The sequence below is a fragment of the Hypomesus nipponensis genome, chromosome 27, assembly GCF_054491055.1.
Source record: "Hypomesus nipponensis isolate SF chromosome 27, ASM5449105v1, whole genome shotgun sequence".
NCBI classification, from domain to species: Eukaryota; Metazoa; Chordata; class Actinopteri; order Osmeriformes; family Osmeridae; genus Hypomesus; species Hypomesus nipponensis.
The window spans coordinates 12,001,348-12,028,242 of record NC_140387.1 but is presented as its reverse complement, the minus strand read 5'-3'; the positions used below and the strand labels follow the sequence as shown (position 1 = coordinate 12,028,242).

The 26,895-nt window shown below is 40.0% G+C and overlaps 1 protein-coding gene across 1 annotated transcript in view; it reads left to right on the top strand.

Moving 5' to 3' along the window:
• pappaa (pregnancy-associated plasma protein A, pappalysin 1a) overlaps positions 1 to 26,895 on the top strand; it is a 299,873-nt gene that overhangs the window by 22,026 nt on the left and 250,952 nt on the right. The window contains exons 3-6 of the mRNA XM_084693873.1: positions 11,350 to 11,495; positions 11,825 to 12,118; positions 12,501 to 12,693; positions 12,865 to 12,986. Coding sequence (XP_084549999.1) covers positions 11,350 to 11,495; positions 11,825 to 12,118; positions 12,501 to 12,693; positions 12,865 to 12,986 — 755 coding nt within the window. The remainder of the gene's footprint in view (positions 1 to 11,349; positions 11,496 to 11,824; positions 12,119 to 12,500; positions 12,694 to 12,864; positions 12,987 to 26,895) is intronic.

The following is a 26,895-nucleotide window of genomic DNA, read 5'->3' as shown; positions in this document are numbered from 1 at the left end:
GTCTCTGTGGAGTGGCCAAGTCTTGAAGCCCGATTGGTTGGGGTCAAGCAAGTTGTTCTGAGAGAGAAAGTTTGACAGATGGTTAGATACAGCCAGTTCAATTGTATTAACCGCAATATTGTTCCCAAACTTTCTCAAAGATGGCTTGAAAACAACATCTTGAGTAAATCTTTTTCCAGAATTCCAGTCAATCCACAATCAAGAGTAGCCTTGTTGATCACTGGTCTACAGCATAGCCTATGATCAAAGTGTAGCCTTCAGGGGCGGATCTAGAAAAATATTCATGTGGTGGCAAGAGGGTGGCAGGAGATTTTGACTGGTGGCACTTCCGTGACAGAAGTAAATCTGCTGATTTAATCGCAGTCATATTAATCAAGGTTTATTTGGAATCAATGTTTTTTTGGAATGCCCCCAAATTAAGACATTTTAACTAAAAAACATAGGGCTACATTACTATGGCACATTATTAAGGCCTTAAATCAAAGATATTAAGGAAACACAAAAATGTCAAAAATGTTTTCATTGATTTATTGGCTAATCCATAATAAACTGTATCATCAAACCAATGTTTGGACAACTTGACCAGCTAGTAGTAGAAGAATGTGTCACAAGTTTGTATGGTCTATTTTGACAAATGTTGAAGAAACACTGAAAATTGTGTGTATTCAAATGGCTGCTAGATGTTTTCGGCATTCAGGCTGTCTACTCTTTTACCCCGGTCCCTAAATATGACATGGAGCCTGAACAGAGGTACAAATATGAATGTCTGTTGAATCTCGAATATAAAACTGATTTCACTTCGGTCTCAGTCGCGCAGTGGGGAGGGTGGTTGGAGTTGTCTAGTGCTGCATTCACGTGCAGTGGGATATTAGCAGGCCAAAAATTCGCGAATTACGTTTTACGAAAACCTGCGGAATTTCAAATAGAATGCATTGGTTTGAGGCAAAATTTAAATAAGCTTGTCAACTCATTATGTCTGTATTCTTTTCGAAATGTTTAACCTGTAAACAGAGACCATTTCCACCAGTGTAGGTAGCGTTACGGTGCGTGTCCACTACAGCGGAGCGGAGCAGCGCAGAGTGTCGGCTTCCAATCCATTTTCTATGAAACCGGGCATTGACGCTCGTGTAGGGCATTGTGGGAGCGTACACGAGCGTCAACGCCTGGTTTAATTGGAAATGGATTGGAAGCCGACACGCCGCTCCGCTCCGCTGTAGTGGACACGCACCGTTAGTGGCCTAGGTCTGTGATAGCAATCAAAGGATGTCTCTCAACCCTAAAACTGATACAGTAACGTTTATGTCAGACTATAGCCAATATTAAAACGTTAGTCAAAAATGCTCAGATTCAGCCCTGAAGAATTGACACGGAAACACTTATCAACCAAAATGACAGGAATATACAGGGACAGTGAGTGTTCAGGCAATCTTTATGAGGATGGATCAATACTTTTCTTCAAAGTCTGTCAACATTCAATCGACCATAGCCTATTCCGCGTCAAACTGTTGTGGAACATCTTCGGTTGCTCCGACAAAAGAACAGGAAGGATATCGTGATTCCGTTTTTTTGTCTGAATAACCGCAGAAAATGTAAAAAAAAAAAAAAAATGTTTAGAGGCTTGTATAGAAATTTGTTCTCGCAAATGTACGAGTGGGTAGGGGGTTTGAGTCGTGTAGTGCTGCATTCACTTGCAGTGGGATATATATATAGAAATTCGCTGTGGTAAATGTCCAACTCGGTGGAGTGGGGGGGGGGAGTGGAGTCGTCTCATGCTGCATTCGCTTGCAGTCGGATATTAGAAATTAGCTCTTGCAAATGTCAGATAAGCCACAACTTTTCTTTGTTTTCAAAGCTGCCAACTGGGGTGGCAAGGCTATTTATAGGGTGGTAGTTGCCACCCCATGCCACCCCGGTAGATCCGCCCCTGGTAGCCTTTAATTGTTAAGTACTCTCTGTTCCCGACTCTCTGTTCCCGACTCTCTGTTCCCATTAAACTACACATCATGCACATTCGGGGTGACGAACACGATTACGTTAACTAACAAACAGTAACATTACAAACATCTAACTGAACGAACACAACAACTGAAATCCCTCGCATGGCTGTTGTAACCAAACTACTTTCCTCAAGTCTCAGTTTTTTGACATGCCGCACTGCATGATGGGTACCCAAGAGCGCTGACGCTCAAGGCCGGATTAACAAGGGGAACTGGGCACTTGCCCAGTGGCACATGACATGTAAAGGGCCCTGGACAATGTCAACTAAAATGTTATATCACGTTATGAACGCAGTCCTAACTTTACTTAATGTGAGTACTTTATTGCAACTCGTTCGATCAAAATATTGTTAAATCACGTCAAAAACCGTGTTTATGTAGTCTAGACGCCACTGCCGCCGCTCCCATAACGCGCACTACGCACCAAAAAATAGCCAACTGAAAAATCATCATAGTTATAATACTTATAATGCCGATAGGCCTATGATATAGACACTGTTCAACGGTTCAAACTGTATTTCTGTTTTTACATCTTTCAATTATGAATACTTTTCAGAATCAGAATGTGCTTTATTCTCCAAGAACTTCAAACAGACGTGGAAGTAGAAGTGCACCAACATTGTCTTTGGCAGGTTGAATTTCTTCAGCTGCCGTAGGAAGTACATTCTCTGTTATGCTTTGGTGAGGAAGCTGATGTTTAGTTCCCAATTGCGGAAGGACTCAAGTGTTGTCTGGGGTTACACAGGGTAATGGGGGTGACTGTCTTAAGAGCATTGAGCTGTAACATAAAGCTTGAACATTTATGAAATTAAATAAGATACCCTTTTCATTTCACTCTTTTCTCCTTTGTCAACCATAAGAAAATATTGCAATGCATAACAATGACAGATATACCTTTAACACTGTCTAACCATTCTGGTTTCAAAGCAACACTTTTTTCACCTTCATACTGCTGACATACTTTTGTCTGTTATGATAATGATAACTGTTATGCAATATACTCTTCATCACTATATTTGCTCATTTTTCTAAATTCAAACTTTCAGATTCTCAGTCTTTCATTCTTTAATACTTTTAACGCTTAAAAATGTATGAAAGTGAATAAGATACTCTTTTCATCAGTATTTTCTCAATTTTCAACAGTAAGAAAATATTGCAATGCATAACAATGACAGATATACTTTTAACACTTTTTCTCACTATTTAGTTTTTAAACCACATACCTCTTTTAAAACATTTTTAAACCTTCACTATTCAAGCCATCAAAACAATCATTTCAACTGCTTTCAGCAAACACACACATTTTCTTCAGGAAATGTACCTTTCTAGTTCAATTTGACCCTTTATAAAAATCTATTTTACACATCCGCAGTGCTTGAAGTGAGCCGGTACTCAACGGTACGCAGTACCGGCACCTCTACATTATACTCTTAAGCTTATCGGCGCCTTTTCTTGCGTACCGGCACCTTTTCTCGCGTGTGAAAAAGTGATCTAGACAGCATTAACTGATGCCTGAGTAAAACAGATTTTTCAATGCTGCTTTCAAACCTATAAACTAAACGACTTTCGTTTGTAAGTAGCCTAGTGCTATTAATGTTAGCCTGGATTCAGAAAGGCACTAAAAGAACGCGTGTGCCATAGCCAGACACGTCAACAGAGGTCCAAGTCCGACCAGAAACATCGGGTAGGCTACAAATCATGAGCTTCAAACTTGTTTAAATAAATACATTTATGTATGGCTGCGGGAACTAGGAGGGTACTGCAGCACCCCCTGACAGCACGAGAATTTAAAATGATATGACTTTAAAATCCACCACTGTGGAATAGCCCCGCAGTAGCGGACTGGCCATCGGGAACACCGGGAGAAGAATAACGATGGAAAACGAGGATGAGGAACGTAAGGGTGGGGCTGAAAAATAAAGAGAAAAAAGACATAACTTTCACTAGACAAGGTTTTACCAATTAAAAAACAGCCATTTCTATTGTACACAAGGCTCAAAAAACTATTTTGCGCTCAAATAAAGGCCAAAAAAGTTGGCCTTTAAGTATCGAATTCCCAAACTAGCATCACATTAAACACAGATTATGCATGCATTAGCAGGCAGCTGTGGTGGCGTAGCTATACGGGGGCTGGTTCTGGTGGGCTGGTCGGGATAAAAGTCCAGGGCCTAATTTTATTCCCAGTCCGTCCCTGCCGCCCCGCAACATTAAGCCACCCCCCTGATAAAATTTGTTCCCGAGGCTATGCATTTATGTTGTTAATAAATAGGCTAACAATAAATTGTTGTTGTACCAGCAATCCAAGTTTTGTTTTTCACTGTAGAAATCCCAAATTCCATAATGATTTGCCAAGGCAAGAGACTACCGGCACCTTTTTTTCTCCACTTCAAGCACTGCACATCAGTAACACATTTCAAGTTGATTGGATCTATGGTTCATCAGGAGAAGGGCTCTGAAAGTTGTACCACATTTGGACAGTACAAGAAAATTCAAGTCTGACAATATGAATCCTTGAAGCTTTTTGTTTCCCATGAGAAATAAGGCATGTGTACAAATTTTCAGGAATTGTAGAATAATGGGGCGCTGGGGAAATCACGTAGACTTTGGGCGTGGCTTATAGCGCCACCTATGGGCACATATGGGCCACTAGCCATGTGGGAGTAGTGAGGGACCTGTTGTATCATTGGGCCAAATTGGAAAAAATCGTACTTTTTGAGCAAATGGGCCATTTTGCGGAGAAATATAATAATAATAAGAATACTAACAAAATCCTACCGGAGGAACCCTAATAATAATAATAAAACTAACAAAAACAATGAGGAATCCTATTGAGAACTCCGGAGAGACAGAGCGCAGCCTCCTGGTAGGTTGCTTCCGTGAGCCTAGGTGTGACAGACACTGTTTTGGAATTTAAAAGAATCCCACAGGTTGAAAAATCCTGGTAACAGTGACTTTTTTGGCGTTCAGTAGTATTTAAACAGAGTATTTAAAACTGTGACTAAAAAGTTTCTGGTGATGCCAAAGGAAAAAGCACATCTCTTGTCATCCATTCCATTTTTTTTGTTTTTTTTTCTCATCATACCAAAACCATTCATCAGCTGATACTGTTTCTCCAACATATTTCCAAGGGCACCATATAGTGGACCCAACTTTGAAGAAGGCCACTCTGGATAGAGTGAGACTACCGCAGGATATGGCCCAAATCAGATTTTGTCCCCTCACATGAGACACCTAGACACAAGTGACACATGAGAGACTGTTACTAAGATGACAGTGTGAACAGCCCAAAGCGCAAAACTAGAAAGGTCATATCAGGTCTGTCTTTGACAGTTTTTTGTTGTTTTTTTACATTTCTCCTCCTCCTCTGTTATTGCCTGCTCACATAGTATTCACTGGCTTCCACAGAACATGACTTTATAAAAATGCGTAAACACTGACTTCGCTGACCTCAATGTTTCCTTTGGTATGAGAGCGTGCTGCTTGTGACGGGTTTGTTATTGTTCTTTTGCACATGCGGGTCAGTTCAGGACCGTGACCAGTTCACACTGGAATCTCATAATGGCCACATTTTAAAAAAATGTCCCGCAAAAAAATCTGATCTGATAAATAAATACATTGGAATTGAGGATTTAGGCTTGCAGTGTGAATGTAGCCATAGATACAGCACAACATGCACACTGGAAAAAGAATAGTAAAGTTTGATAAAACAAAAAACACTACTGGATTCATATTTTGCTTTGATTATAATACGTTTAGAGATTCCTTCTGGTGGACTGGGCTACCAACATTATTTTGACATTCCTCCTTAATTGTGGACTATGGATGAACAACACGTCACATATGCAAGTGAACAATGGATGTGAGGTCCGGTGTTTATTTATTTTTTTGCCCTTGTGTCTGTTACCATTTAGTCTGTTTAGGAATCTGGCTTGAGCAAATGTAAATCTGCTCTCTCTCTCTTTTTCTTCCTCCCTCTGTCTGTAACTCTGTCCTCCCTTCCGATAAAAGGCTTGTCTACAAATACAATTGGCAATATATTAACTGCAGCCCTGTTTCAGTCTCTTTCCTTTCTCTGAAGGAAATATTTAACATCATTGTCACAGGCTTGTTGTTACCAAGCTTCATGCTTTTTAATGCAAGGAGGACATTAACCTATCCTGTCTCACCAGCACCTTGATAAATAGTCTTAATAACAAATAGTTATAGGACTAGTTAAGTACTATGACATGCTTTTGAACACTAAATACGTGCCTAGAAATGCTTGTCACCCAGGATTGCTCAATCTAAGATTTACCAGCCTCCCTGCCACACTTGATCACTGCGGGTCAAGACACAAGCTTGTCACGCTTCTGGTTCGGCTTTGTCTGGAGGTAATGGTCAAATTTCTTCCTAGTTACCCCCTCTCTTTTTATTCTTTTCTCTATCTTTGACCTTTACTCTCTCCAAGCATTTCTCTCACACAACACAGTGGCATTTTATTAAATGGACCACCCTCATCCACCTCAGTCTCCTCTTCTCCTCTTTCATAGAAGCTATTCTCCAAGGGCACTGGAGTTAGGTGCTTTACAGTCTGTCGTCTAAACCCCAAGACCCCTGGCCCATAAAGTAGCCAGGCTCCCCATGTTAATGACAGGGGCGTAATAGAGAGCTTGGGTGTAAAATCGTGGTTCTTACCACTCCCTTTCTAAAGCTTTGTGACACCTTTGTAAAAGCACTTGTTGTTTGATTTCTGGAGGGGAGGTTCACCTGTGCACCAGTGTGTGTTGCATGTATGTCTGCTTGTCTGTCTTCCAAAAGACACCAAAAAGAAATTCCACAGCCAATGCATCTGACAGGCCAGAATTGTGCCTAAGATATCAATGGCCTCTTGTCTTTCCATTCAAGTATGGATCAGAGCTATTTGTGGTTATGTATTAGCAACACACTCACTACACACAGGATCATAACACTGACCAGGTGCCCAGAAACATATCATCTGGATAATACTGTCAGATCCCAATGAATTTCCTTTGAAAGAATACTCCAAGGTCATATTTGGTGTGGGGTTACACTATGAAGACATCCTACATAAAATTCAAGTTCACATTCAAAAACTCAAGTACTGGAAACAATCACAATTTTGAGTGAGCTCCATGTCTTTCATCTGTCTTCTAATTTGGGAACAGGCAGTGTCCTCAGAATCCAAGTGTTGACACCTCCTACATTCTCCCTGCAAAGGGAGGGAGTGGAAAAAAGAGAGAGACTAAGGACGAGAAGAAAAAAAGGACAGTGGTAATAAAGATAGGGATGAATGATGGCTTTAGAGTCTGTGGTGTTGACTGAGTCGATGACAGGGGAGTCGGGGGTCCACCGATTAAAACTGTTCTTGGCTGTCAAGCTACTATTGTCATGCCAACATGCAGCAGCTTTCTCACTCACTGAGTACCTTAGTCATATGTATATGAGGACAATTTATGGCCTTCTATGAATTATATATTGGTGCAAATGGATGAAGTCATAATCCTCCATCTCAGATATAAAAGCATTAATGTGGCAGTTTGAGCGGTCTCACCCTCGCCGCCCCCTTCTGACGTCTGTATTTCAGGGGTCTCTTGCTAGGCTTTACCTTTCATAGCCCCGTTCTCTCTCTCTCTCACACACGATTTATCTTATGTTGTCACATACATCTTTGTTCATATTGCTACATACTTTTTATGTTTTCCTCTAGTGGCTTGTCTGTTAAGAGTGGTACACCAGTGATGAGCACAGGCAGGGCCGGAGTGGGAACCATTTTCAGCCCAGGAGTGTAATGGCCAAAACCAGCCCATCCCCAACAGGGGCTGAGCCCTATGTTGTAAACATTCGGTGCTTAGCCTGAACCTGGGACCTAGTCAAGGTTTTTATGTGAGCTGAAATCGGAACTTCACGTGAATGCAAGAGCACGTAGGGCACGTTCGCAATTTTTTGCATTAATTTCAGTGTAAAATAGTTTTTGAGCTTTATGTAATATAAACATTACGTTGGACTCATATTGTTATATGTGCCTGTCATATTGTTATATTTGCCTATGTTTATTAAGTGACAGATCCTTCTTTTTTTACCTGGCTTTTTCAGTTCCTCCTGGCATCTTTTCCCCATTCATTTTATTATTTTCGCATCAGCTTAATCTTGCTATCTCCCGCAACAACAATAAATGATGGTTTAGGGTTGTCTCCCTACCAACAACCATCGTACACGCGCTAGTGTTTCAGAAAGAGAGCATGAGCAACAAAGATGAAACGGCACTTTTTAATGCACGGTCTGATCATGTGCTTATTTAAATTAAAACCTAGTGTAGCCTATTAGCTTATTATCCGTCACAGAGTAACTTAACAAACTTAACACATAGTTTTATTCGGTGCGTGAAAAAACAAAGAGAAAGCAGGTGATCTTCCAGCCCAATTTATGAGCGGGCAGAGCGGCCCACCGGGAATTCTCCCAATTCTCCCGATGGCCACTCCGGGTCTGAGCACAGGGATAGTCTGCCTGGGGGCGGCCATGGCTCAGGTGGTTAAAAGGGTCACCCTCTATTCGCAAGGTTGGTGGTATGATGACGACTCCTCCTGGCCATGTGTTGAAGTGTAGAACAAGACACTGAGCCCCAAGTTGCTCCTGATGGGTAGGCCAGCATGGCAGCTCCATTGCCGTGAGTGTGTGTGAATGGGTGAATGAGAGGCGACTGTAAAACACTTTGGGTGCACTGTGAGGTGCTGTTAAATGTGTTATATAAAGTCTGTATAGTCCATTTACCATAGTGCATAATTGGGGCAGAGAATGGCAAGGAGTGAGGAAGAAAGAAATCAAGGGGAAGGGAGGAGGGACGAGGCTAGAGAGCACAAAGAAAGGTGAAGGGTGAATGGCAGAGAGAGGGAATGGTCGAGGAAAGCGGCGAGGTGAGGAATGAGGCAAAGAGAGGGGGTGAGAGGAGTGTCCAAGCAGAGACAGGACTTCATCTGAGAACTTGGGGGCCATGGAGGGGATAGAAGTAGTTGAGCAATAGAAAGTGAGAGAGGAAAAGAGGGAGGGAACTCAACAGGCCTGAAACAAGCCTGTATTTGTTATCAAGCAATCTCTACATATACATGTAAAGGTTCAAATCTACATGTCTATTATGTACCAATCAAATACATACTGACATCTGACCTCTTACCAGTCTTTTTCCATCCAATACAGTTTAGTGACTAACGAAAGTGCCCTTTTACACAGATAAAAGTGTTACACACCCACACAGATTTGTATGGCTTTTCTGGTGGGGACGCACACATCTGTGAGTTAAATCAAACAAAATCCTGTTTACTTAACCCAAACCTTTACCTCAACTCAAAAAGCTAACCTGAACCCTACACCTAACCCTAGCTCCTGGCCCTTACCTAAACTCCCTGTCTCTTAATCCCAACTTCTGTGTCTTCACAAGTAAATAATATTTAAACATGCCCAGACACACACACACTCCATACCCCTTTTTAAACCTTTTGTTTTACGTTCAGTGTCCTCCATTGCATCACTCTGCCGGCCAACATAGTTCTTGAAGTGTCATGGTAACAGAGCCACTGCATTCGATCGAAGTAGTGGTAGTTTTTTGATCCACCAATGAGTCCTCTTCCCCTTCCCCCCAACCCTTTTTTCTCATAGCAAGAATAAAGCCTGCCAGAAAAGAAATTGAGGATAATATTTTGAGCGGAAATTACAAAATTCCTGAAATTATTAGGAAGAGGGACCTTATATCATCTGCTCACTCTGATTTTCCTGTTGTCTAACCTATCTTCTTTCCTTCAGTAGGCCAAGATACGACTCTCTGATACAGTATTGCACTCCCTTGTTCTGTTGAAGGATTGGGGGGGGGACTAAATTTTCTATAGTTGTCTGAACCTAAAAATGGTTTGTATAAATTTAAGAATCTAGTGGTAGGTAGATAAATTAGTCAATTAGACCAACAGAGTGTGGATAGAGAGACAGATGTGTGGATGCTTGGTCTCTAATGTGGACCAAATAAAAACATTCAAAATAACAACCTTTACACAGAAATGAGCATTCGCAAGGGTCCAAGGCCAATAGTTGGGTTTCTCACGGGGAGCACCTCTGATTGATGGGCTTACATTTGTATTGAGCCAAATAAGGGGAGTCACCACAAATGAGTCTGATTTGTTTTCATCTTCAGGTGAATCACCAAACGCAAATAAGCACACATTTGCAACAATCTTCACAGAGCTTTCCAATGCAATACAATTTACCGAGACCACAAGATTCAATTTAACTCCTTATGATCAATCTTTCAAACTGGTACACAAGTGGGAATGCATTTGGTTTCAGTTTTGGTAATATGTTCCCAAAAACTGTAAATGCAATGAAATATGAACACGTTGAGCAAATTCACAGCTATTTGCTTCTACATTTACATTTAGTATTTTTTTTTCTTCTAAAGCACACTTTCAATAAAGTTCTGATTTAGAACTGGGGCCAGTTGCATAAACTTAGTTTAAGACTATACTTGGCCTTAGACAGTATTGAATTGTCAGGTTAGACTAATCTAATTGACCTGCATAAATAGTAAGAAAATTAATGACTTAATTTGCGGTAGAAAAGTTAGCCATCTCTCCCCTTGGCTAAGCCTTGCGGAAAGGGGTTAGCTGCTATGCCAACAATCTGTTAGTACGTCACTATATTAGCATAATTTATTACAAAAGGATTTATCTCGTCAGAGTTGTCGATAAATGTAAGTAGTTTTGGGGTTAAATTAAGAAGCTTAAAAATGCATACAAAATGACTTAAAACTACCTTTTCAGTAATGTCTTCCTCTAACTGATACAGGTTTTCATGTGATGATCTTCTGTCTTTGAGTGTCGCTGTTGTGTCCGCCATTTGTATTTTTTCGCAAAGTGTCTTATTTCGCCCATATTGCATTGTGCCACAGGCCATCTAAGTCAATCTTACATTAGTCACTCAGAGGGAAGCGTTATGCAACAGGTGCATTTATGTGTCCATGCCAAGTCAAATTTAAAGTTATATTTAAGTCTAGACTAGGTCTATTTTTATGCAACTGGCCCCTGGTGGAACCTAGTGTAATCAGATATGTTTTGTTCTTCAGCAGTTGCAATCACTTCAGATATTGTTGCTTCAGGACTCTTTGTAAGGTCAAATTAACCATCACTTAACCTTCTTCTCCCAGACCCAAAAGTACATGTAGAAATATAGGAGAGGATTAAGCATAATTAACTTAAAATCAGAACGGTCTTTGCTCTACAAAAAACTTTTGGATGTCATAGGAAATGAAAATTTTTTGTGGAACTTCTTAAATCGCAGACAGTCTCAGTGTCTCTGTGTGCTCTCGCTCCAGGGCCTATTTGGACGTGAAGGAGCTGAAAGAAATCTTGAATTTGGATGGCTCCACTTACCTAAATGTGTTCTTTGCCAACTCATCTGATGAAGATCTGGCAGGCGTAGCCACTTGGCCCTGGGACAAGGAAGCCCTAACACATTTAGGTAAAGACAGATACACGCACACATATATACACCCATGTACACACATGCAGGCAGACATACAAACACACACACTTACCTGCGACCCCATTGTTAATTATGTGTAATTACAGTTCAAGCCCTAAGCAATCTCAACCTCTGTTCTGACATGGAGGAAGGTGATAATGAGTGTGTATTGGTGAATAATGCATTGTGTGAGTCCAACTCTTACTCTCCAATTTTTGGATGAGGATGAATAGGTTTTTGTATAACGTGTGTATGATTACACCTTTTTTACATAGTATTTGTAAAGTGTCTTTGTGTGTAACAACATTAACCCTTTCCATTTACAGGTGGCATTGTTCTGAACCCTTCCTTCTATGGCACTTTTGGTCACACTCACACCATGATCCATGAGATTGGCCACAGTCTGGGGTTGTACCATGTATTCCGGGGGATCTCTGAGATTGAATCATGCAATGATGTGTGTCTGGAGACCGAACCCTCGTTAGAGACAGGAGACCTATGTGCAGATACCAACCCAACCCCAAAATACAAACACTGCAGAGACCCAGAACCAGGCAACGACACCTGTGGCCGCCGACATTTCACACACACACCATACAACAACTACATGAGCTATGCAGGTAAGGTTTCTTTCTCTCTTATACACACGCACGCTCAGACACACAATCAGAATGTTAATCCTATGTCACAAATATTCTATGTGCAAAGGAAATGCAATTCAGAATGAGCCAGGTTCAAAATCTCAATGAAGAAATGTATTGATAAAAGCTTTGATTATGTGATTAGTAAGACCAGTCGATGATAAAGATAATTTGAAATACTAATAACAGTACTCCCTGTGTGGCCATATTGCCTTTTCTTATCTCTAACATTAAGTTTGATCAAAATGTGTCTGCATCTGGATTTTGACTCTGGGCATTGTCTGGCTTGTCAGTACTAGCTTATCACATTGTGCTGAAGAAAACTTCTGGCCCAGCTAATACTTTTCTCTTCTATTTGCAGATGATGACTGTACAGACTCCTTCACCCTCAACCAAGTGGCCAGAATGCATTGCTACCTTGACCTTATTTACCAAACCTGGCAACCGGTGGCCAAACCACCCCCAGTGCCTATGCCACCTCAAGTTGTGGAACAACAACATGATGCCATCACTCTGGAGTGGTTCCCCCCCATCACTGGACACTTCTATGACAGGTGAAATGAATTTCTAGTGAAACCAACTGGAAGGACCAATGCATAATTATTACTCCTGACCAATGGTCTTTTTCAGAGCTAAACCGTCCCCGTAGCCAGTTAATAAAGATTATGCTTTTCCAGATGGACTGTATCTAAGTTTGTTTCTATGCCTGCCTGTTGGTTTCCTAGAGAAGTGGGATCAGTGTGTGACAAATGCACCGAGGGCCGGGTCCTGCTTCAGTACGCCTCCAACTCCTCTTCCCCCCGCCCATGTGCCCCCTCAGGTCACTGGAGCCCTCGTGAGGCTGAAGGTAAGACCCCAACAGTACATGGAGACTTTGATGATCATTAATCATAGACTCCCATTGCCTCATCTCTCATTTCATATTTTTTTCTGACAATTAGTTACCTCAATGGCTCTAGGGTAAAGTCTAACACCAGGGTACCAGCTAATGTATGGTGTATTGTTTAGTACAAACTAATTGTCTAACGCGCAAAATAAAAATAATTTGTATTCCATTAATCCGGAATTCGGTAAGACCAGCATCACTATGTGGGTGGAATAATTGCATGATTGAGTAATTTGGATGGTCCCTATTACCAATCAGGTGCCCGATGGTACACAAGGGGATTATGCAAAAAGGAGTAACTATGCAGAGACTAAGACAATCTAAATTCACAAGGCTGATATGGGAAATTAAATGCTATGACTAGAATTGTGTGCAAGGATTTAGCAGTGGCTGTCAGTGCATCTTAGTCTTGGGTCTCAAGAACACCAGAGCAATGCAAAGCCAGGTTCATTTACCTCAGACGGAGTTTGGAGGGATTGAGGCAGGAACGTCTAGTGCCTCAGGTATGTACTGTATGCATAAAATATATTTCCTAAATGGTAAATTGTCAATGTGAAATGTAATAACTGTGTATGTAGCCAATAATAACCAATCAATCATTGTTTATGTGGTCTTCAATTGATTAGATGTATGCACTTTATCTGCCTGAAAAATTAATTAACTTCAAACAAAAATAATGTATTAATTTAAGATCACGTCTGGTAGGCGCTACAATCTTAGCCTCTAATCCAACGGCACGGATGGAGCTCCATCAGCAAGCCTCCGTCCCGTGGCACCATAATGTCCTGAGATGCATGTGTGGGGAAGACATTCATTTTAACATTGTCTTTTTACTGTTTTTTGTTAATACATGTTTGACATAACTTGCATGTGTGCTTTTATGCTAATGACTTCTATGGGCATTCAATTACCATGTACAAAACTGCATTTCGGCTAAATGTTCCCATTTTCCTGTGCTGTTGGTGCAATTTCCTGGTTGTTTGCTATTGGTTTATTTAGCTCTCCATCACCTGCCCATACAGCATCACAGTATCTGCTTTGTTTGCTCATTCCAAGCTTGCAACACATACTTTGTAGAATCTTTGCAAACTCGCCTGATGTGGCATGAAATTATCAAATGCCCGGAGCGTAACCCAGTCGACAGCTGGGTTACACAAGAGTGGGAGCATGGTCATGCCCTAAGCCTGTTTGATTGGTTTGATACTTGTTAAATCAAGAATGTAATCAAACCAGTTTGATTGAAAGATTCTTTCATAACCATGATTTTCTTCAATTTGAATATGTCTAGTTAGCTGAGAGCATCCTGAATTCTCCTGAACTGAAGTAGAATGATTCTACTTTAAAAGTCATAAACATGCAAAATCCTAGCATTGCGGGGTAAAAAACTAAATATGCTAAATGATCTCATATAAGTCACAGCTCTTGACAAAATCTGAGAAACATTGAAAGTGATCAGGCGAAAGCCAGAATATTATTTTTACGCACTGATCCCCCCCCATAGTAATCTTAATTGCTTGTGCCATGAGGGAAGATCTCGTTCGTCATACAATTTGAGGAAAATTAGAGCTGAAATCAGCAGCATTCCTGAAATAGGACAGGATGTTTCTCCCTTTTCACTCTTCTAATGCTTTTTCAAACAACTGTAGAGGAAACAACATTAGGGATGTAGAATTTGAGCTAATATGCACAGCTGTGAACCTTTGACTGCTGGCTGGCTGCTACAGTAGTAAGTATTGCGTGTGCGTATGAGTGTGTCTGTGTGTCCTGGCTTTGTATTATATGAGGTTGTGTATGATATGTGTATGATCATGTTCTGTTCATGTTCAAGCTCTGCCCCCAGTGAGACAAAGGGTTTACCAAAGTGGCATAAATATGCAGAACTTATTACTGTTTGTGTCAAGTTTGACTAATGAGCTGTCTGCCTTAAAATATCAATCTTTTCTAAAGCAAAATAGTGTTTATTGGCATAACAAGGGCTGTGACACATGCAGAATTATTTCCCTCCTAATGAATATGAGTCTGATGTTATTTGATTGTATTTATAAATCATCGTGAGTCTTTAAGAGTAAGATAAGAGAAGCCAGAAAGATATCATCAGTCTGGGGGGTGTCAGACAGCACATGGCTAATAATGAACTCAATTACCTACTAGGCTGAGGATCAGAAAGGGATCTGGTACAGTACATTTGTGTGCAGTACATTTGTATATGTGGCCATGTAGATGGCCAAGTGCATGTTTATATGTGTCTGTGTCTGCTTGTGTGTCTAGGCATAGGCACAAAGACTTGTGTGAGAGAGAGACATGTCTGGGCTTGTCTACGCTTGTGTGTATAAATGTCTCACTTCACACTCTGCCACTCTTCTCTACCAGTTTACACTTACCACGCTAATCCATCATTCCATTCTTACAGCTGCTCCCCCTATGTATGTGTTTTTATTGGCTGCAATGAAATCTTATGATACCCACACATGGGGTATCCAACTAATCCAGCAAAATGTTTTCAGTGTGTGAATGTTGTGCATTGTGTGTGAGGGCATATGTTGGTATGGTGTTGTAGTGGAGTGTGGATATACTTTATTTCTAATCAAGTATTTAGTTAAAGGGGCACCACCATGGTATTGGGTTAAAAACCAAGGAAACCGATTACATATACTAATATGTAATCATCTTATTCTAAAAGAATACATTTGTTTTAAGTGTAGTGCTGATCTTAACAGTAGTAAACATGCACATGTAAAAATATATTTTAGAAATGATTAAATTAATTAATTTTTAAGTAAATAAGGATGGTATGAACAAGTTAGATTAATGATTTTATATGAGAGATTGGTTTCAATGAACAGAATTAAATTGTCTAACTTAAAGACAGAAATTATACAGTCAATAATGACTTCTTTACAAATCATAAACATAGCTCACGCCAATGCAACAAGGAGGAAAGGGCATTAGCCATAGTTAGGTTTGATCAGGGTTGATCAATGAGGATGAGGCCTGTTTGGGTCCAAAGCAGGGGCGGCTCCAGAATATTTTCAGTGGAGGGGCACAGGGGGGAGCAGCCGTGAATTAGCCGGGCATCCAATTAAGTAAAGAATCTTTAATTTCACGTCTCCTTTTCATTGTTTAATGTTCCCTATAAACTAGCAGTGCCCAACCTTTTTTGCGCCACGGACCGATTTCATGTAAGCCATATTATCATGGATCAGCAAGGAGGAAAGATAGGCCCTGGACCCCCAAACTGGCCCACCAGAACCACCCCCCCTACGCCACCACAGCTGCCCTGCTAATGCATGCACATTCTGGGTTTGATGTGATCTGAGTAAGCGACTTCCACACCTAATGCGAGCGCGCAAACTTTTTTTTTTACTGATTTGAGCGAAAAATAGTTTTGGGAGTTTTATTTAAAATAAACATAGCCGTTTTTCAATTGGTAAAATCTTGTCTAGTGAATGTGATGTATTTTTGTCTCTTAATTTTTCAGCCCCATCTTTACGTTTCTTAGCCTGGTTTTCCATCATTAACGTCACAGTGTCCAATCCCGACCGGTTTTTAGCTAACAGTCTGATAAAATGCCACTTCAAATATTGATACAAATTATTGTATCACGTTTTCATCTGATTTACTGATTTCACGTTAAGCTTTAACTCCTTCCTTTCGAGCTAAATATTGTTAAAAAAAATTGAGTTCGCTTATCTTTTACTAGAGATGGTAAAAAGACGCTGGCGCCGGTAAATTAGCTGTGCGCTACCCTCGTCTAAACCCAACCGCACTTATCCTCATAGTAAACACTCGCCCCTGCTGTTTTTCCAGGGATATTAACTTGATCCAGGGTCACCAAACTGACCATCAATGCTGTCAGTATATCCGGGGACGTAGTTATGTCCTCCACAATAAAATATCACGCTTCAACATCTCCAAACTATGCGTTAAAATCTCATTTGACTGTTTACAACCACCTGCTGGATGTTGTGTTGAACTCTTCTCATGTCAGTCCCTTGCCCCCCTCCCTTCCTCCCCTCGACTACAGATCACCTCACACATGATTATATATTTTATGGAAGCAAATCGTGACCAAAATTCAAATGAAAATGCATTTCCAGAAATGCTTTTTCATTTTAAGAATGTGGCTGCATTATTTGACTCATAAATAAAATGAGTAATCAATCATTCTATTTGCATTTTAATTTTCTTCTTTAAGACTGCTCATTCTTTCACTTAATTAAAATGAAAACGAAAAAGACATTTGAAATTTAATTTTCAAAATATGCCCCAGCAAATAGATACCAAAATTCGATTTGAAATGTACAATTCGAAAATGAAAATGCATTTCCAGAAATGCGTTTTCATTTGAAGAACGTGGCTGCAAAATCGTGACCACAATTCAAATTCAAATGCATTTCCAGAAATGCTTTTTCATTTTCAAGATCATGGCTGCAAAATTGTGACCACAATTCAAATTCAAATGCATTTCCAGAAATGCATTTTCGTTTCCTGTTCTGCCCGCAAAGAACTGCCCATAATTCGAAAACGAAAATGCATTCTGGCGGCGCAGCAGAGTGACGTCAGTAGCCTCTCTTCTTCAGCTCCCTGCTGACCGAGCTACCCATCTTGTTCGGTAGGGGGCGGTGTGCACATACGCATTGCATTACATGACAACACTTGCCGGGAAATTGACTGAATTGCCGAGTCTTTAGAGGACGCATCACAGATTATGGCGCTCCCTCTAATTGTGCAGATACTTGTAAGGTATTTTCTTGTGTGCTTTTATTGTGACAGGGGTGTGTGGTTCTGACGTTGGAAGAAAGTGAGTGGAGTGAAATGCTATGTGTGGGGGAGATACAGTAAAGATGTACAAAGTGTATGGAGCTAAAGCTGACAAAGGTATCTGAATTTGAATATGAAAGTTAAGAAATATTTGTGTGTCGAATTTCATAAAACTGAAATATTTTGCTGTTTAATATATATCTGAATTATTTGTATGCCGAATTTAATTAAACGGAATTATTTGATCCAAAAATTCAGATTCTTGAAATTCAGATTCTTGAAATTCAGATTCTTGAAATTCAGATTCTTGAAATTCAGATTCTTGAAATTCAGATTGCTGAAATTCAGATTCAGATTGCTGAAATTCAGATTCAGATTGCGGAAATTCAGATTTTGTCTGAAATAGGCCAAAGGTGAAACAGCTTGCTTTCACAGGGAAAAGCAGACGATTTCAGAACGACCGAACTTTACCTCAGAACAAAAGCTCAGTTGCTCATTGGAGGAACAGTATTGAGCAAGTGCTTATGAAACTTGTAAACACTTGTGTCTTCTCCTTTGCCAAAATCGGCAGTTACTGTTACCAAGTGAGTCGAGACAGACTCGGAGGGCGGCGGAGACCGATGGAAGACGTGGAACAACTGGCAAAGCTATAGCCTATATATTTATGTTTCGTTTTTTTCTTTTCTGTGTTGGAGTTCTTTTAAGAGCTTGATGCCATCAACATCCAGCCTGATATAAAATCATGAATTTCAATTGTGTCTCTTAATTATAATACCCACACAGAAAATCCAGGTTGAATCAAGTACTGTATTGCTAATAGCCAATTTTGGATGGTCAAGCATATTTTTCATTGTCTCTTTATTCCTATCAAAGTCAATGTTCAGCCTATAGGCTATGTTCATTTGCTAAGTGACATTTCATATCGGTTATGGTTAGTGAAATATTTGCTTTCTGAGAGATCGGACATAGCCTATTTAACAGCATATAAGGAGTTATCTATCAGAATATATCTGTAGTGCGGCCGGGTGTGATTTAATTCATCGTCCACACATCATCTGGAAGTCAGTTTAGATCAAATACCAACTATCTCCATACTACATCTTGCCGACGTATCTTATACACATCGGGCCGACGTCGGCAAGAAGTATGTGTGCTATCCCAGATGATCTGGGTCTTCCTCAAGCAACTGCCAACTCAGTTTGTTCTAATCGGTCACGGGCATCAGACTCAGATATATTATTAGTTTCTACCAGCTCAGCTAATTCTATCAGCGCACAATTTGAGGGAGCGCCATGATCTGTGATGCGTCCTCTAAAGACCCGGCAATTCAGTCAATTTCTAGGCAAATTTGGTCATGTAATGCAATGCGTATGTGCACACCGCCCCCTACCGAACAAGATGGGTAGCTCGGTCAGCAGGGAGCTGAAGAAGAGAGGCTACTGACGTCACTCTGCTGCGCCGCTCAGAATGCATTTTCATTTTCGAATTATGGGCAGTTCTTTGCGGGCAGGACACGAAAACGAAAATGCATTTCTGGAAATGCATTTGAATTTGAATTGTGGTCACGATTTTGCAGCCACGTTCTTCAAATGAAAACGCATTTCTGGAAATCATTTTCGAATTTTACATTTCAAATCGAATTTTGGTATCTATTTGCTGGGGCATATTTTGAAAATTAAATTTCAAATGTCTTTTTCGTTTTCATTTTAATTAAGTGAAAGAATGAGCAGTCTTAAAGAAGAAAATTAAAATGCAAATAGAATGATTGATTACTCATTTTATTTATGAGTCAAATAATGCAGCCACATTCTTAAAATGAAAAAGCATTTCTGGAAATGCATTTTCATTTGAATTTTGGTCACGATTTGCTTCCATAATATTTTGGCATTGGCTATACAAAGTAATGTTAAGCTAGCGTTCAAAAAAATACACTTGTATGCTAACCCATAGTAGCAGAACGATGACAATACAAAAATACTTTTCAGAGTAAAGATTGTCGCCCGAGTGGTCTTTCGGCTTTCTCTCATCAATGTAACTTTCCAAAATTATTTAAACATGTAAACGTCCTTATATGTTTATAAAATTTGACACGTAGATTGTTTGGTATGCCTTAAATAATACTACTTACACTCTGCTAGCGATTGCAAAAGAAAATGGTGGCAAAAAGACCGGAAACTGGGTGGACAATAGTGGTTTACAGCGGTCGGGATTGGACACAGTGACGCTATATTGTTATTAGCTAGCTTTCGATCCGTCAGTCCCACTGTGTGTAAACAAGACTAAACGTAGACGACAGTGACACCCGAAGTGTGTTCCTTTTATCCAGTTTATTCTGTGATTTCACAAAGGGTTTTCAGTGCTTTTGTGGCGATCTCAGGATATTCAGCCTTCATCCAAAACACTAGTAGAGTTGTTGTCTCAAACAGGCTTCATTGAGTGGTAACTCTCACGTGTCAAGAGGAAGAGACGCGCGTGATTGTTACCGCACAATGAAGCCCACAAACTTGCTAAAAAATGAGTAAACAAACGTTTTTGCAGAGCTTTTTTGCTCAGGGGAAAAGGCCCGCAGAGAAGGAGAGAATCCGGTCATTTTTCAGATTAAAACGCCTTTCAGACTCTGATAATCAATTAAGGAAATAATCGTATACATTTTCTTTTGTGCAGCCCAGTACCACTCCGCGGACACACAGTTGGGGAACGCTGCTATAAACCATATAAAGCACACCATATAATTGTGTTAATTTCCGTGCTTTTTTTCCAACAGTATCACTACCTAATATTTTGTACTTAGCTAACCTTAGGTTACGTATAACTTAACACTTTACCTCTTCTACAATTTTATTGTACCTCAGTTTACGCTGTCTACAGAGTGTAAACCTCTAGGAAAAGCGGGAATGGCTTCTGTCATGTTCTGTCCAGGCAGATCGCTAAAGGAGCTTAACCCTTGTGTTATGTTCAGGTCATTCTGACCCATCAGTCATTGTGACCCACCGTCATATTGCGACAAATTTACCGCATACAAAAAAAAAGTGAAGCATTTTCTTTTAACCGTTGGGCTGTCTCAGACCCCACATTGCGAAGGTTAAAAGAAAAAAAGAAGACATTTGTTTTTGTATTGGGTAAACACAACGATGGTTCTTTATGAACCTTTGGGTCATGTGACCCGAAGGCAGCACAAGGGTTAAATAATTTCTTACTGAGATTGACATCATTCAGAGCAAATAAAAATAGGGGGGGGGCACCTGAGAACCAATCAGATTCCAGGAGGGGCACTCGTGCCACTCTGTGCCCTCCGTTGGCTCCGCCCCTGGTCCGAGAGCCCCTTTGAAGAATATCCAAAGTCAAAGAGCTGCCGCCCAGCAGGGATCATGAGATTTCAATCAGGTCACAGTTAGATTTACTTAGTTGTGTAGTGTTGCAATCACTAATATTGCAATCACTAATCTTGTTGAATCCTGGGATAAACTTGGTGAGATTATTTGGAACGCCAATCCTGATGATCGTTGGTATCACTGGACTCCGAGATAGATCTGGACGTTTTGGTATAGTTACAAAATATAGTTGAATGATTGTTTTATAATGTTAGCTTTGTGTAGACACCAAGGATGACTTGGTTATCTTTCAGGAAGAAGGAGTAGTTACTCGAATCAAGATTACAGTAAACACAACATTAAAACAAAGCAGCAAACATTACACAAATACTCCTCTCACAATTCTCCACCTTCTACTCTTGTAAAGATGGGGGCAAGAAGGCTGATTAGGGTTGACTGATGTGGTTTAGTGAGACTACAAGTGTGACAGGATGTCGGCTCTGGTTTACCTCGTACAGTGGTTATGCGTTTTAAAGTCACCCTATGTATGAATGTGTGTTTGTGTATGGTAGGGCTGGGCGATATGACAATATAAACTCCTAAAAAAAAGTTCGGAAACGTTATTTTGGTCAATTATTTCTCCCATTTAATAATACCAATTGGTATTGTACTTTATATCGTTGGAAAGCCTGATTAGTCACTTGTACAACTTGTAAGGATCGTGCATTCGTGGAACGAGCAACACAGCTAACCGTGTGGGTAGCGGCCCAAAAAAATGTGCCAAAATCCCCTGCAATATTCTTCTGTTGGTATTCACTCTCATTTTGAGCTTCAAGTGGGATCAGCTCTGGCGTGCTGTACGTGCCAGAGTGACCAACGCAAACATGTTGGTGACTTGTGACAAATCCTGGTTGAGGAATGGGATGCCATCCCACAGCAGTGTGTGACCAGGCTGGTGACCAGCATGAGGAGGAGGGGCCAAGCTGTTGTGGCTGCGTATGAACCTTCCACATGCTACTGAGGTCCCTGACAGTGTAAAATGAAAAAAGTGTAAACATTTCCAATATGTGTTGTTTTTTCCTTATTACTGTGGGAGAGTGCAATTATCCAATCCATCAAGCAACTCAAAACGAGAGTGAATACCAACAGAAGAATATTGCAGGGGATTTTGGCACATTTTTTTGGGCCGCTACCCACACGGTTAGCTGTGTTGCTCATTCCATGAATGCACGATTCTTACAAGTTGTACCTCGTTGTAAAGGTGACTAATCAGGTTTTCCAACGATCTAAAATACAATACCAGTTGGTATTATTGAAAGGGAGGAATAATCGACCAAAATAACGTTTCCGAACTTTTTTTGAGGAGTTTATATTGTTTGACTATAGAAAACAATCTATTGTTTCATATTATGCTCTATTATTAATATAATATATAATTATTTAATATGATATAATATTACTATTTAAAAATCTACTAAGTTAAGTGAAAGGGAGTGATATAATCCAAAATGTGCGTTAAAGTTAAGAATCCAAAGATTACGTTTAATTGGTTGCGTAACGTTGGATAGAATGGTGGACCGTTCACTGTGTCAGCTCACAGCAGGCACATATAGGCACATACACACATATTTGCGAGCGTTTTGTAGAGAAACGAAAACAGGTCACTCCACAAAAATTATTTGCACAAACGCTCCTATAAGGAGGTGGAAAGACCTGTGGTCGACAAACTTCTCCCTTTTGGCACACAATGTTGTGTGTCGTTTATTAAAGTAGGCCTACAAAGACAATACTTTTGAACAGAAAACGTAGCTAGCTCACTGTGCCCTTAAAGGTCCAGTATCCGTTTGAACCTGTCCAGTGAGTTATGTACAAGTACTCCGCTACACTACCAAATATATTTTGAGGTTTCACAGATTAAATTTCGGGAGCATATGTGACCAACATGGTCATAATTGTGAGCCTTGAAAAGGAGAACAATTTCTCATTATTAAGTACTTTTTATTAAGTTTATAATAAAAGAAAGAAAGTAATTGGCCTCTCCATGTGGTCATTTTATATAAACTATTTATTCATTGAATTTATAAAAATGAGCCATATTGTTATATATAGGATCGTTATTGGGATATGAAAGGAACTATTTCAGGATATGAGATTTTGGTCATATTGCACAGCCCCCCTGGGTGGGCATGTCTAGGATTGTATGTCTATATAAACAGCCATGATGAGGTGTGTGTGTGTCTGGACAAGTGTATGCACGTCCATGCAAAACACACACAACACCTGTTTGCTCGGGGCTAGTGTCCTCATACCACTTTTTTTCTGGAAATACTGGCATGGTCAAAGAATGTTGGAGCAACGCTTGTAAATCTTTACATCTGTATAACCCATAGAAATATGGCTGTAGGGAAAAATGTGTATGTGAAAAAGCATGTAGACAGAAAAGAAATGTATGTGGTTAGTGAAATTCTGAAGAAGGATCCTGTGGTTGAGTGAAAGCAGGATTGGTTGTAAATGTACGTGGAAGTCCTTGGGTCTGGGGCCCTATAAAACCTGACATATACTTCATACTATATGGCATATACAGGAAAGGAACGTTTTGGGTATGAAAACAGTAACATGACATAAGCTACACGTACATATGTTTCTAATCAGAAATCAGATATAACCCTAAAATTGTGCTTTGTGCTCCATCCCTTTAATGGCTACAGAAGCTCTGGCTTGTGCCAAACAATTAGTATCTATCAATAACTGTTGTGTAATGTGCCATTTAAGAACAGTATATAACATGTGGGACATGTAGTCTATAATTATACAACAAAATGTTGGGTCATATAGACAGGGCTATTCAATGTTTTGCCATGTTTTACTTATCTCTTTGAGAGCACATCACATCCTCTGTTGGGTGCATTTATCAGCAGCATTTGTGCATCACAAATGACCTGCACATCAGTTGAATGAAAATCAATCTCCTCCACCCTGTGCACTTCAAAGGCATATTTAGTTACTCCAAACCAAGCCACATAACACGATTGCTGGGACAAAACATTTAAATATTACTAAAGAGACCTACTTAACGGAATTTGAAATTGACGAGAGTAGTGCAAATGTATAGAAGCCCATAAGGGACTATATTGAAATGATAATGCCATTTCAGAAATGAGACTGCAGATGCCTTGGAACAAGAAAATTGACTTTGTAGCATTTGTAGCATTTCCAATGCTACAAAGAACAGCCATACAGATTTCGCCATCACGCAACAATGGATAACTGGATCTATCAGACCCTTGAATGTTTATGATGACTGTGTAAATATATACTACTGACTGGCTGATACGCTAACCCAGAACTCCCTTTGCCGGGTCACTACACTAGAGACAACCAAGTGATCATTGTCAGCTGACAATATAGAATGTTGATAATAATGGGCTACCCATTTATAGACCAACTGCAGTCTAACCCTCATCTTGTGTAACGTCCTTTATAGTACATTTAATTTTGCTGAATGATTGAAGGGCTAGACAACAAATGTTCTAATGAAATAATCACTAACAACACGAAAATGTATGGCAGATTGAAGACGGCAAGTTCTTTTTGCAACCTTGTCTTTGGCAATGTTGATGTTCAGTGTTTGTGCTGTGTGTTGGTGCCCTAGGTTATGGACTGTGGTGGCAGGTTTGGTTTTGTTGTCCAAGTTATTTAAATTCAATTATTAGTATCTGTTAAATGGCTTAGTCCATCAATTGTACAGTTGGTACAGTGACATAGGTGTCCTAAGGCTAATCTGTGTGCACTTGTAGAAAACTATTGTTTATCTATCTAAGAAACATGTTAAAGTGGAAATAAAACAGGGTGTGTGGTAGGCACTCATAGGTAAGAAGGTGCTGACTTCATTGATGACAAGTGATCATGTTGTAGACATGGGGGAAAGAATGGAGTAGACCGCTGAACAGGGAAAAAAGATGCCACTTGTTAAGGCCACGGCCGTCCCCGTTTTCAGTTCCTGTTTTTTCTTGTTCTCGAGCATGGGTCGGGAACTTTTTTACCGAGAAGAGCCAAACAAACAAAACATTTGAGATACATTTTTCAAAAGAGCCACAGCAAAGTTTACAGTCATGTATACAAAGGTTTGCAAATTTGTATGTAATAACAACAGTAGTAATATAAGACTTGTACTGGTAGTAGTTCTGGTAGTAATAACACGAGTAGGTGGCAATGCTGTTTGTTTTTCCACTCAGTGACACCCAAGCTAACTGCTACTACTACTATAAAACGCACTGACAGTGCTGGTTTCTAGCACGTCTAAGACACCACAAAAATTGAGAAACAGGCATCATAAACAAGTGATTAACATGAAGTGCATTGCACCCTACTTACATTAATGAGATTTATGTTGCTGCATCGTTTTGCGGACTTAATGAGCAAAGCAATACATTAATTGCAAATGAGACACTAAGGACCCCGACTTCTCCACAAATGCAAATTGAATGGTAATCAACGTTCTTTTGTCTTTTCGCCATCTTGCTCTCGTTGATAATGTTTTGCTAGCTAGTTGTTTAACTTGACCTTGAAATTACGCAGGCCTAACTAGCGTAAGGGGTCCCATTATCCACCTAGTCTAGCTCTCGATGCTCGTCAGACACTTTACGAAAATGTTGATAAAATACAAATGAAAAACGTTATGTCACAGCATTGTACTTTAATATATATATACACACCTATATTATAACATTACGGTTTTAAAATCCAATGAGGATATGCCTAGAAATTGTATTCCTCATTTTAGCAGTTAACCAGGGGGTCCCATTATCGTCCATCCTGTCATATCTCCCTACAAATAATAAGAAACTGATGCAGATATGGTAAAAATAAATTACATTTTTAAAAGATTCATGATATCAGGTTATTAATTGAGCAGCCACCAGCCAATGGCTGTTAAGATTTAGTCAGACTGCAAGTTAAAATAAAACATTAAAAAAATGCTTTTTTTTTGTTGTTGAAAAAATACATTTTGTACAAAGCCAAACTCAAAACAACCGGTAGGCTAGGTCAGTGTTTTTCAAAGTCTGGGTCGGCGCGGATTAATGTACAGGCTTGCCTAGGCTGCAGCCTAGGGGTGCCACGTGTGCTGGGGCCCCCAGATTGGCCGGATCGTTTTTTTATATTTTAAATGCACTTCAGCGGGAACCAAATAAAGACCCAAATTGGCCCGTAATAAACTTTTTTTTCTTCTTTTCTAATAAGCAAGTGATTGGGTAGATGTGACTTGGGTAACAAATGTCCAATCAGCTGCTGTTGGTCCATTCATGTAAATCATATTCGTTACTCACTGCTATTGCTAGATGGCATAGTGGCAGAATGACCGAAAGAAAGTATTAAAGTGGAGCACTAAAACGCAAAATACAAAGGTTAAAAGAACCAAGATCAAGCCAAGATATCCTGAAAGAAAATCACCAAATTGAATGCATACTTCAAGGCTGCTAAATCTTCATCCAGTCGTAGACAAGATCCACAGCAGCAGGACTGCCAGCTAGCATCGGTAACTAATAATATTTCAGCGAATTTGGGGGAGTTAGTGGTATTGGTACTAGTGTGTGGTTTTAGTACTTTTAAGGATCTGAATACTTCTTCAACCACTGATGTTGTGATTTTGCCTCAGTAACACATGGTGTTCAGCACTGATGGAGATGCTGTAGCCTACCTGTTGGTTAATCAAACTAAAAGCAATTATCAATTTGCAGTTGAACTGTGAATGCAGGGTATACTGTTGCTTTGCTGTTCATAGTTACATTCCCATTGTA